The sequence below is a fragment of the Sturnira hondurensis genome, unplaced genomic scaffold (assembly GCF_014824575.4).
Source record: "Sturnira hondurensis isolate 20B ecotype Veracruz unplaced genomic scaffold, ASM1482457v3 Scaffold0006829, whole genome shotgun sequence".
NCBI classification, from domain to species: domain Eukaryota; kingdom Metazoa; phylum Chordata; class Mammalia; order Chiroptera; family Phyllostomidae; genus Sturnira; species Sturnira hondurensis.
In genome coordinates this window covers 495,788-507,764 of record NW_028079460.1, presented here as the reverse complement: position 1 = coordinate 507,764, position 11,977 = coordinate 495,788, and the positions used below count along the sequence as shown (strand labels likewise).

Here is an 11,977-nt window from a genome sequence, read left to right as displayed (position 1 = left end):
TCTTTTGAAATAAACAGGAGGAACACCGGCAGGATGCAAAGATAAAGGCTCAGATGACCTAAGGTGGCTTGTTGGCCTCTCACTTCTCAACAGTCGGTACACACAATCCCCAATTCCCATTCTCCATAGTACACGAAGTTAGTGAACTTGCTACTGTTTAATGGGGGATGGGAGGGAGGGGCGGTCCAGCGGTAATGGGGTCAGGGTGTCAGAAGCGCATCCCCCTACGGGATAAGTCGGCTCTGGCCTCTCGGATCTGGCTCTGCAGCTCCCGGGCGGCATCCTCGCAGTCGTGAAAAGTTGCCACACGATAGCCCACAGTGCCGAGTGCATAGCAGCCAGCAGACACCAGCAAATAGGCAGGCAGTGGCCACAGGACCTCACGGCAGGACGAAGGCAGCTCCAAGCCTAGGGCCCCAGTGGTCAGAGCCGCCCAGGCGGAGCCCAGGAGAACCAGTGCCCAAAGCCACTGCGCTAATTTCGTCATGGTTGCTGCGGGAAGAAAAAGCGGAGCTGGAGATCTTTCAACCTCGCGATCCCCACTTCATTTGAGACCCTTCTGTCCTTCTTCCTCACCAGCCCATCCCGTCTCACCTACGCTCGCGGCCGTGTAGCGATTTCACCCTCCGCCCAGTCCATTGGGCCCTCAACCTACACGTACCTCCGCCCCACGTTTCCTGGTTGTGCGCAGCTCTGACGTCAGCGCGTCAGCGCGAGGCACTCTCCCAGGGTTCTCGCTCCGCCTTTGCGCTGCCTTCTGGGAATTGAAGTCCGCACAGTGGCTCCTGCGGGGCTCGCGCTGCGGTCTTCCCTTCAGTGGAGTTCAGTCTGTGCTCAGCAAACTGCGCCTTGGGTCCCCAGGGGATTCGGTGCTGCTTCTCTTCTCTCCTTCAGTGGCATAGAGGAAGCCACTCTTAAACCTTGCGGTATGGTTCTCCTTAAATGTCACTTATGCACAAAAATCCCTTCCGTTCATTCATTTATTCGTACGTTGAGCACCTTGATAAACTTTGGAGAAATAAAGATATCAAGACATTCAGCCCCTCCTGGGGGGGTGGGGGGGAAGGGGGAAAAAGGAGTCAGGAAAACCGAAGCGTTGACTACTAACCGTGGTGCTTTCAGATTGATGTTAAAACAAAGGTTGTCTTTTTTTTTTTTTTTACGATAGCACTTTATTTTCCTCACAATGACATGTTGCTAAGGCCTAATGTTCTCACATGAGAGCAGAAAAACAAAATTTGTCATCTCTTAAAGAATTGAGAATTGTGTACAAAAACCTTACATAAATTAAAAGGATGAATAAATTTACAGGTGGAAATGCAACCCGATTTCCAATGCAAGGCAAGTAACAACACAGATGTTCTGGTAGGAAACATCAGCTAAGAAAGGAAAATGGGCCCTGACGCTGGGACCCTCCCAAACCTGTCAGACTGGCAGGACAGAAATGACAACTGGTTCAAGACTCCTGCCAGCCTCTAGAGAAATCCTAGAATAGGCAGCTCCCTCATGCTAATACTCATTGGGAACCACAGTCTTGGATTCTCATCAAGCCACTGGATTTCTCTTGCAGAAGCATGTTCCTGTTTAGGCCACCAAGTGACCAGCAGCATGTACAGGGGTTTAAATCAAAGATGTGTACAGTGTATTAAACATACACTAAGGAAACAGTTAACCGGAATACAAGGCCAAAATCGGCAACCAGGTCTATAGTCCAGTGCTGAGATCAGATACAAGCTTGAAGAAAATTTCTTTTTGAAGGTTTATTCCAGTTTCACAAGATCAGCACGAGATATGTACATTTGCTGGGGCAAACTTACACTTGATCAGTTCATGCAGCAAATACTACGGATCTACCCACACTCCATTTAGAAGTATTTGCAGTGGAAGATAGAGGGGCCCAACTCAATTTACTTGTGCTGACTGATCCACACCTGCTGGGAGGTGGACAGCAAGGCCAGGATAGAGCTGCCAATTCACACCAATTACTTGAGTTCCAGCAGGGCAGATCTTGACCTTCATCGTGCTGGGAGCCAGGGCTGTGACCCCCTTCTGCACCCTGTTGGCGATGCCTGGATACATGGCAGTCCCACCAAACATCACCGTGTTGGCATACTGGTCCTTTTGAATGTCCACTTCACACTTCATGACGGAGTTAAACGTTGTCCGATGGGTGCCGCAGACTCCATACCAGGAGGGAGGGCTGGAAGAGCACCTCTGGACACTGGCACCGCTCGTTGCCAGTGGTGATCAGCTGCCTACCAGGTAGCTCTTAACTCTTGTCCAGGGAGGAGGAGGAGGAGGCGGTGGCTATTTCCTGTTTGAAGTCCAGGGTGACAGAGCAGAGCAGAGCTTTTCCTTGATGTCATCCACAATTTCCTGCTCAGTGATGGTGGAAGCTGTAGCCTCGCTCCCTGAGATCTTCATGAGGTAGTCTGTCAGGTCCCAGTCAGCCAGGTTCAGATGCAGGATGGCATGGGGGAGGGTGTAGCCCTTGTAGATGGGTACAGTGTGGGTGATCCCAGCCCTAGAGTTTGTACAATGCCTAGAGTTCATACAGTGGCCAGAGGTGTACACAGAGGGCTGCACTGCCTGGTTGGCTACGTACATGGCAAGAGTGTGAAAGCTCCCAAACATAATCTGAGTCAAAAACAATTTAAAAAACTATGAGCTGAGTCATCTTCTCATGGTTGGCTTTGGAGTTCAGGGGGCCCCAGTAAGCAGCATGGGGTGCTTCTCACAGGCCACAGCTTTTGTGGAAGGTGTGGTGCCAGACTTTCTCCAAGTTGTTCCAGTTGGTGACTGTGCTGTGTTCAATGGGGTACTTCAGGGTCAAGATGCCATGCTTGTTCTGGACCTCGTCACTTACACAGGTGCTCTTCTGCCCCATGTCAGGAGTGGTCCGAGGATGGAAGCTGGGAACATGACCCAGGAAGCATCATCCCCAGCAAAGCCAGCTTTGCACTTATACACCAGAGCCATTGTCGATGAGGAGTGTGGTGGTCTATTCTTCCCTGGCCATCTGAGAGGGCATGAGGAGCAGAGAGCAGAGAAGCAGGGGAATGAGGAGTGCAGGCCAGCTGCGGTAAGAAGGTTGTCATATTTTTAATTATTATTTTTTTATCCTCACCTGAGGACTTGTTTCCCCATTGCTTTTAGAGAGGAAGGGAAGATGCGGAAACGTCAATCTGAAAGAGAAACATTGATTGGGTTGCCTTCTCATGCGCACCCGATGGGATCTATCGGCAACCTAGGTATGCGCCCTGACCGGGAATGGAACCAGCAACCTTTTGGTCCATGGGACAAGGTACCAACAAACCAAGCTGCACCAGCCAAGGAATGTTGTCATATTTTTAAAAAGAAATGAGGCAATTTCCGGCCAAGATGGAGACGTAGGTGGAAACACTGTGCCCCCTCCCACAACTAAATTTAAAGACAGCTAAGTTTTAGAAACAAAAACGCAGCCAAAACAGCGAAAATTGAACTGTATGGAAGTCCGACAACAACTAACCACTCAGTCAGACCAGTAAGAGGGGCGGAGTCAGCGGCAGAGCGGGGTTGGGCTGGAAAGACCATTTGGTCCCACCAACTTGGTGACAGGCGGACCCAATGAGGGCGCAGGGCAGCTGGCTGACTGACTGACTCACACATTCACCCGTAGATAAACCAAGCGAAGGAGCAAACAGTGAGACAGACTGCTCAGACTAGGGCCCCAGCAATGGGGATTAGAGCCTGAAAGCACCAAGTGGAAACACTTTCTTGGGGTCAAGGGGCCAGGAGAGGCTCCCAGGCCCACAGAGAGTTCATTGGAGAGACCCAAGGGGTCCTGGAGAGTACACGGGCCCACACACCCAGGAACCAGCACCAGAGGGGTCCAATTTGCCTGTGGGAAGCCACAGAAGGAACAGAAATCTGAGAGAGAGTGGAGTGAAGGAAAGTGCCATTTTTTTTCCCTCTCTGACCCTGCCCCCACGTACAGCCTCACAACCCAGCAACTGGGTCACCTGGCCCTGGTGAACACCTAAGGCTCTGCCCCTCATACATAACAGGTGCAAACAGACCAAACATTATGACTCAAGAACAGCTCAAAGCCCCAGAGCCTATAATTCTAACTGACCAAGAAATAGCCAGCCTTTCAGATGCACAGTTCAAAATACTGGTGATCAGGATGCTCACAGAATTGGTTGATTTTAGCCACAAATTACAGGAACATATGAAGGCTAAACTGATTGAAATGAAGGGAAATGCACAGGAAACCAATAGTGATGGAAAGGAAACTGGGACTCAAATCAAGGGGGTGGACCAGAAGGAAGGAAGAAATGACCAAACAGAAAAAAGTGAAGTTACAAGAATTCAAAAAAATGAGGAACCTCCAGGACATCTTTAAACATTTCAACATCCAAATTATAGGGTACCAGAAGGGGAAAAGAAACAGCCACAAGTGGAAAACTTATTTGAAAAATAATAAAGGAGAACTTCCCCAGTCTGGCAAAGGAAATAGACCTCCAGGAAATCCAGGAAGCTCAGAGAGTGCCAAAGAAGTTGGACTCAAGAAGGAACACACCAAGGCACATCGTCATTACATTAGCCAAGATTAAAATGAAGGAGAGACTCCTAGAAGCAGCAAGAGATAAGGGGACAGTCACCTACAAAGGAGTTCCCATCAGACTGTCAGCTGATTTCTCAAAAGAGACCTTAGAGGCAGGAAGGGGCTGGAAAGAAGTATTCCAAGTCATGAAATCCAAAGACCTACAGCCAAGATTGCTTTATCCAGCAAAACTTTCATTTAGAATGGAAGGACAGATAAAGTGCTTCTCAGATAAGGTCAAGTTCAAGGAGTTCATCATCACCAAGCCCTTATTATATGAAATGCTAAAGGGACTTATATAAGAAAAAGAAGATGAAAAATATGAACAGTGAAAGGACAGCAAACACACAGTTATTAACAACCACACCTAAAACAAAAGCAAACCAAGAGGACAGCTAGATCAGGAGTGGAACCATAGAAATGAAGAACACATGGAGGGTTAGCAACAGAGGAGTGGGAGGAGAAGTGGGTAGAAGATACAGAAAATAAGTAGCATAGATGGTAGGTAAAAAATAGATAAGGGGGAGGGCAAGAATAGTGGGGGAAATATAGAATCTAAACAACTTGAGACACGTGAGCATAAACTAAAGGGGGGAAGGGTGGGGGAGGGGATGTGTAGGGTGGAGGGGAATGAAGGGAGGAATAGAACAACTGTAGTGGTATAATTAATAAAATATATTTTTTTAAAAACCTGCTATATGAACTTCAAAGCCCTACCCCCAGGCCCTTCCCCATACTCTCTTACATCCTACCGGTCGCTCACTCAAAACCTCACTGGTTGCAGCAACATTCAGCACAGACTCGGGGCTAGGCATCAGCTTCACAGAGATTCTATTTTATTCACGCACCGTAGACCAGGCACCATAAAATTTGGTGGGGAAAGATAATAAGAAGGGCTACCCACATAAAGACAGATAATGCATTATAACATTGTGATAATAATCAGCAAAAGAACAGACATTGTCATGTTTAATAGTTAGGACATGCTGCGGTAGATACTTTCATATCTACCTCATACTTTCATACTTCCTCACTGTGAGTGAGGAAGCCAGAACACAGAGATAGACAGTAAAAGATAAGTGACTTGCCCAGGGTCACACAGACAGTAAGCCGCAGAGCTGTCCCATCGGCTCAAAGCTATGTGTTCAGTAATTTTAGCCTCCTGGGTCACTAGTCCAGGAATGAGAGATAGGGATCACTGGAGCGCCTGCCGTTCATTGATTGATCGCTCCACGTCGGGCGCTGCAGTGAGCACTTCGTGTGCATTATCTCGCTCCATCTGCACAGCCATTATGTTAATCAAGTGCTATTTTTATAATTAGGTGCTATTATTATCTCCATTTCACAAATGAGGGAACTGAGGCACACCCCAAATAATCTGACTTCAGAGCCTGCAAAGTTTACCACAATATAGTGCCTTCTTCCCGAGACCAGTGGGACAGAATAAAAATGGAAAAAATACAGTAAACACACACCAGTTTCGTAGGTGATAGATATGGCATCTCAAGTAAGTGAAGAAAGATGAATTATTTGAAAACCTTTTGCAACTTGCTTACCACTTGAAAAAGTAAATAAAGTTAGATTTCAGCCTCTGACCTGATATGAAAATTAATTCCCAGTGGGTTAAAAAAATAATGTGAGAAGTGAAACCCTATATATGCCACAAGAATACGCAGATACAGCCCTGGCTGGTGTGGCTCAATTAAGTGTTGGCGCATGAACGAAAGGGTCAGTGGTTCAGTTCCCAGTCAGGGCCCATGCTTCAGTTGCAGGGGTCCCAGTAGGGGGTACACTCGAGACAACCACACATTGTCTCTCTCTTTTTCTCCTTCCTTTCCCCTTTTGGTAAACTAAAATTTTTTTGGTAAACATTTTGTAAAATACATTTTTAAAGAAGATTTCCTTTATTTACTTTCAGAGAGGGGAAGGAAGGGAGAAGGAAGGGAGAAAGAGGGGGAGAGAGGGAGAGAAACATCCATGTGTGGTTGCCTCTCACAGTCCCCCTACCAGGGACCTAGCCTGCAACCCAGGCGTGGGAATCCAACTGGCGACCCTTTGATTCACAGGCCAGCACTCAACCACGGAACCACACCAGCCAGGGCTTTAAAAAAATGTTTAAACCCTTAAAAAAAAGTATGTGGATATATATTTCTCTCATGCTTAGCTCAAGCATCATGTCCTCCAAGCAGCCTTCCTGGGTTTCGTGACCATGTCTTACAGGGTTGGCCACCATCTTCCCCTCAGAGCACCCGAGGGCCCTCTTTTATAGACAGCTCTTACTGTGTCGAGCCAGAGGGCGTTTGTTTCCTTGCTTGGTCTGCCCAGGACCAGGGTATCGCCAGGAATAAGGACAGAGTGGCAAACCCAGCAGGCTTTCTATAAATGTAAGACGAGAGACAGCGGGTAGGACAGGCTGGCATTTGATGGTCTCGGGGAAACTGGCCCAACGTTCCTGGTCCCAGGAGACATAACTACTCCAGAGACTATCATCTGCCAGACACGGGGTTTTGGCCTTGGGTAGAACTGGACCAAAGCCAGATCTTTATGGTCTAACTCCTTGTTGTCAATCTTTTTGCCGAGCATCACCCTTCTGCCACCACAGCAGGACACAATATCTGTGGTTATAATAGGATATGAGAGGCTGTACAGCTTGGGGGTTAAAAATTTCAGCTTTTAGCCCTGGCTGGTGTAGCTCAGTGGATTGAGCTCGGGCCTATGAACCAAAGGATCACAGTTCAATTCCTAGTCAGGGCACATGCCTGGGTTGCAGGCCAGTTCCCAGTGGGGAACGCACAGGAGGCAACTATTCCTTGATGTTTCTCTCCCTCCCTCCTTCCCTTCCCCTCTTAAGATAAATAAATAAAATCTTTTTTAAAAATCAGCTTTTAGAGCCCATTTGTCCAGAGCTTGGGTCCTGGTTCTTTCCTTTACTTAGCTATATGATCTTGGGCAAGTAACTTAACTTCTTTGAGCCTCAGTTTTCTCAGCTATACAATGAAACCAATAATTGATCCTCTCATGGGATTACACTCAAGATTAAAGATCATGTAGGTGAGGTGCTTAAGCCAACTCATGGCATTCGGAAAGCCCATAATGGGTGTTAGTTACCCTTGCTGGTGTTACGAACAGCTGTCATTACTTACATCTCAGGGCTGAGGATGCACCTTGGCCCCTGGAAGAACTTCCCCAGCCTTCCTCCCATCAGTCCCAAACCATTTTCTAAAGTAAGTTACTTCTACAGATGGATAAGCTCATGTTTGTTGGGTTTTCCTGTTTTTGCAAACTTTGGTTTCAGATCTGGGAGCCTGCATTCTAAAGTACATGGGACAATCTTGGAGGGTACCTGAGTTGGTGGGAGCATTGTCCCTGCACACCAAAATGTCACTGGCTTGGTTCCAGTCAGGGCATGTGCCTAGGTTATGAGTTTGATCCCTAGTTGGGACATGTGCAGGCGGTGGCCAGTTGATGTCTCTCTCTCTCTCTCTCAAATTAATAAGTATATCCTCCAGTGAGGATTAAAATAAACAAATAAATAAACATAAAGTGCACAGATGAAGAGAGAATATGCAAAATTACATATAACACAGAGGAGGGAACTGATGGGTGGCAGGGCAGAGGAGGCTTCAGAGAAGCCCTGACACCAGAGTTGATACTGGGAAGATGAGTAAGAGTTGTGCAGGTTTGGGGGGTGGGGCATGTGAGGCAAGGGAAAGTCTGAACCGAGGCACAGAGGCATGAAAATCCCTGGTGAGTCACCCTCTGTGGCTGCTTCTGGGACGGAGACAACTTTCTGGGGGAGTGGCAGGAGAAGGGCTGGAAAAGCAGGCCAGGCTATTAAAGACCCCTTACAAGTACTTGTGTTGGGGGTAGGGTTGGTCCCCAGGTCAGGGGCTTCATACCTTAAGGCAGTGGGTGACCCCCATGTGTACTTGTGTGTATCATGTCAGCCAGTGGAGCTCTCTGTGTGCTCACACATGCCAAGGTGATTACTGGTCCTTGGCAAAGGTTCCAGGTGGTCAGGCTGTGTTGACTCCATCCCTGTCCTCGGGGCACCCATAGTCCCACTGGGGAGACTAGAGGGACACACATGTAATCAACAAGAACCCATAGTTTAAAAATTACAGGCAGGCTTTAGGAGGAGATGGCATATCAGAGATCCTATTGCTGATTGCTCCTATTGATCCTATTGCTTATCCTATGGAGGAGGGGCTGGGTGAGTCAGGGTTTCCTAGAGAAGGTAAGCTACAGGAGACCAAGGTGGGCCAAGAAGATAGCCTGAGGGAAGAGGGGCCAGGGACAGGCCTGGCAGCTGAGAGAAGCATTTGGCTGATGCTGGGGATTCAGCAATTAGGAACTGGGACAGGGTGGAAGTTGAATTTCAGCAAAGAGATCCAAGTATGACAGTGCTGAGTAGCTAATGGGGTGAGTGATAGTGAACAAAACAGAAAAATTCTCTGCTTTCAATGAAGTACTGGGAGACAGACAAGAAACAATCAAATAAATATGTAATATATTAAGTAATGAGACTTCCAAATCAAAATGGAGGTATAGGTAGATATGCTTTTCTTCCTTGTGCAACCACAGGAAGAATTACAAACAGATTTCAAAACTAATAACACCCAGAACCATCAGAAAAACGAGCTATCTAGAAGTTGGATGGCCAAGGATTTGAAGAAGTCACATTCATACAGATGGGTAGGAGGGGTGGAGGTGGAGTGGTACGTAGAGGCAGCAGTGGCGGAACAGATGGTCCCGCATTCATGCATGGTGAATAAAAATTAGGAGGGATACCTTGGGAGCGGGCGATCCCAGCCCGAGGCCAGACCACACAGCCCAGGATCCCAACACCAGGAATATAGATACCATTACCTCTGGCTGTAAAAACCAGGGGAGGGTTGGGGTGGCAGAAGAAACTGCTGGATTTTCACCTCTTAAAGGGTCTGAACAGCCTTAGAATGCATGCAAACCCTCCCACTCTGAGATTCACAATCTGGGCGGTAGCTAGAAGGGGGTGAAGTGACTGGAAATGGAGTGAGTGTCAGATGAACATCCAGAAGGCTGGCATTGTCCCCTCTCTGGACCGTCCCCACACAGCGCAAAGTGGGTTGCCCCACCCTGGCAATAACCTAAGACTCTGCCCCACACAATTCACCAGTGCCTTTTCTACACAGGCCATGCGCCTAAGACAGAGAGTAAAAGACCTCTACTTAATATACAAACACAGTGAAGCTGCCAAATTGAGGAGACAAGAAAAATGGCCCAAATGAAAGTACAGAAAGACATTCAGAAAAAGAACTAAGTGAAACAGAGATAGCCAAGCTATCATATGCAGAGTTCAAAACACTGGTGATCAGGATGCTCAGAGATCATCTTGAGTATGGCAAAAAAATAAAAGAAGATGTGAAGGTTACACTAAGTGAAATAAAGAAAAATCTACAGAGAAATAAAAGAAAAGGGGTGGAGGCCAGGATTCAAACCAACGATTTGGAATATAAGGAAGAGATAAACATTCAACTAGAGCAGAAAGAAGAAACCAGAATTTAAATATGGAAAGAATAGGCTCAGGAACCTCTGGTACATCTCCAAATGTGCCAACATCTGAATCACAGGAATGCCAGAAGAAGAGGAAGAGCAAGAAATTGAAAACTTATTTGAAAAAATAATGAAAAAAAACTTCCATAATTTGGTGAAGGAAATAGACATCCAAGTTCAGGAAGCTCAGGGAGTCCCAAGCAAGTTGGACCCAAAGAGGAACACACCAAGACACATCACAATTAAAATGCCAAAGGTTAAAGATAAAGAAAGAATCTTTTAAAAAATGTTTTAAAAGCTTTTATTTATTTATTTTTAGAGAGAGGGGAAGGGACGGAGAAAGAGAGGGAGAGAAATATCAATGTGTGGTTGCCTCTCATGCACTCCCTACTGGGGACCTGGCCCACAACCCAGACATGTGTCCTGACTGGGAATTGAACCAGCTACTCTTTGGTTCACAGGCCAGCACTCAATCCCCTGAGCCACACCAAAGAGAGAATGTTAAAAGCAGCAAGAGAAAAGCAGAGAGTTGCCTACAAAGAAGTTCCCATAAGACTGTCAGCTGATTTCTCAAAAGAAACTTTGCAGGCAAGAAGGGATGAAGAAGTACTCAAAATGATGAAAAGCAAGGACCTACAACCTAGATTATTCTATCCAGCAAAGCTATCATTTGGAATGGAGGGGCAGATAAAGTGCTTCCCAGACAAGGTAAAGCTAAAGGAGATCACCATCACCAGGCCATTATTACAGGAAATGTTAAAGGGACTTATCATATTTTGCTGTGTATAATGTGCTCCTCTGTGTAATGTGCACCCACATTTTTGGCCCAAACTTTCAGGAAAAAAACTTTTGTTTTAATTTTTAAATTCAAGTATTTATTTATTTATATTTAGAAACAAAACCGATTATCATATTCCAGGGTATTATTTTGCATACAGATATCATTATTGCTTTCTAGAGTAACACTTTTAATACATAAGCATAAATAAAATAATTAAAAACACATAGGTACGGAATTAGTACTACCTGTGTACTTATGAGTATCCTTAAAAAATTTGGGGCAAGAGACTTCCGCCAAGATGGAGGCATAGGTGGAAACACTGTGCCTTCTCCCACAATCAAGTTTGGATACAACAAAAGTTTTGGAGAACTAGGACACACCCAGAGGCCAGAAAATGGAATTATACGGAAGTCCGACAGCTACGAACCGTTCAACCAGGACGGTAAGAGAGGTGGAGCCAGCAGCGGAGCTGGATCGGGCAGGACAGACCTAGGAGCGCAGGCAGCCCGGAACTAGTCGGGGTGCGGGGCAGACTGACCAAGGTCGAACATTCGCGCACAGTGAGATCGACCACGCAGGCCCCAGGGGGCGAACCCAGTGGTGGAGGGCTGACAGCGGTGGCACACTCGCGTGCCGTGGAGCGAGGCGCGTGGGCCTGGTGACGGTGGTGGCTGCGGTGCTGGTGGGGGTCGCCGCGGCAGGCGGCGGAGGGAAGCCACTGTCCCTCTTTGACCCCGCCCCCACATACAACGTCACAACCCAGCGACTGAGTTGCCCTGCTCTGGTGAAAAACCTAAGGCTCCGATCCTGCTACGTAACAGGCATGAACAGCCCAAAAGATGGTGTAAGAACTCAAAGTCCCAGAGCCAATAACTCTAAGCGACCAACAGATTGCCAGCCTCTCAGAAGCCCAATTTAAGCCCAATTTAGGGTGTGAGCACCCTATTTATCAGGATGCTCACAGAATTGGTAGAGTACAGTCACAAAGTAGAGGAACATATGAAGGCTAAACTAATTGAAATGAAGGGAGATGTCCAGGAAACCAATAGCGATGGAAAGGAAACTGGGACTCAAATCAA

General features: G+C 47.0%; 1 protein-coding gene and 1 pseudogene across 2 annotated transcripts; both read right to left on the bottom strand.

The window, feature by feature from the left end:
- Positions 1-138: 138 nt before the first annotated feature.
- DPM3 (dolichyl-phosphate mannosyltransferase subunit 3, regulatory) lies at positions 139-753 on the bottom strand. 2 transcript variants are annotated; one of them, XM_037050598.1, is made up of 2 exons: positions 662-753; positions 139-492 (listed from the first exon to the last, which is right to left on the bottom strand). In XM_037050598.1, exon 2 carries the CDS (start codon positions 485-487, stop codon positions 209-211), a length of 279 nt encoding a protein of 92 aa, XP_036906493.1. In that variant the 5' UTR covers positions 488-492; positions 662-753; the 3' UTR covers positions 139-208. The 2 variants fall into 2 exon arrangements, with proteins under 2 accessions (XP_036906493.1, XP_036906492.1); XM_037050597.1 differs by having other exon boundaries at positions 599-667.
- Positions 754-1,165: 412 nt separating this feature from the next.
- Positions 1,166-3,019, bottom strand: LOC118990166 (actin, cytoplasmic 2-like; annotated as a pseudogene).
- Positions 3,020-11,977: the final 8,958 nt, after the last annotated feature.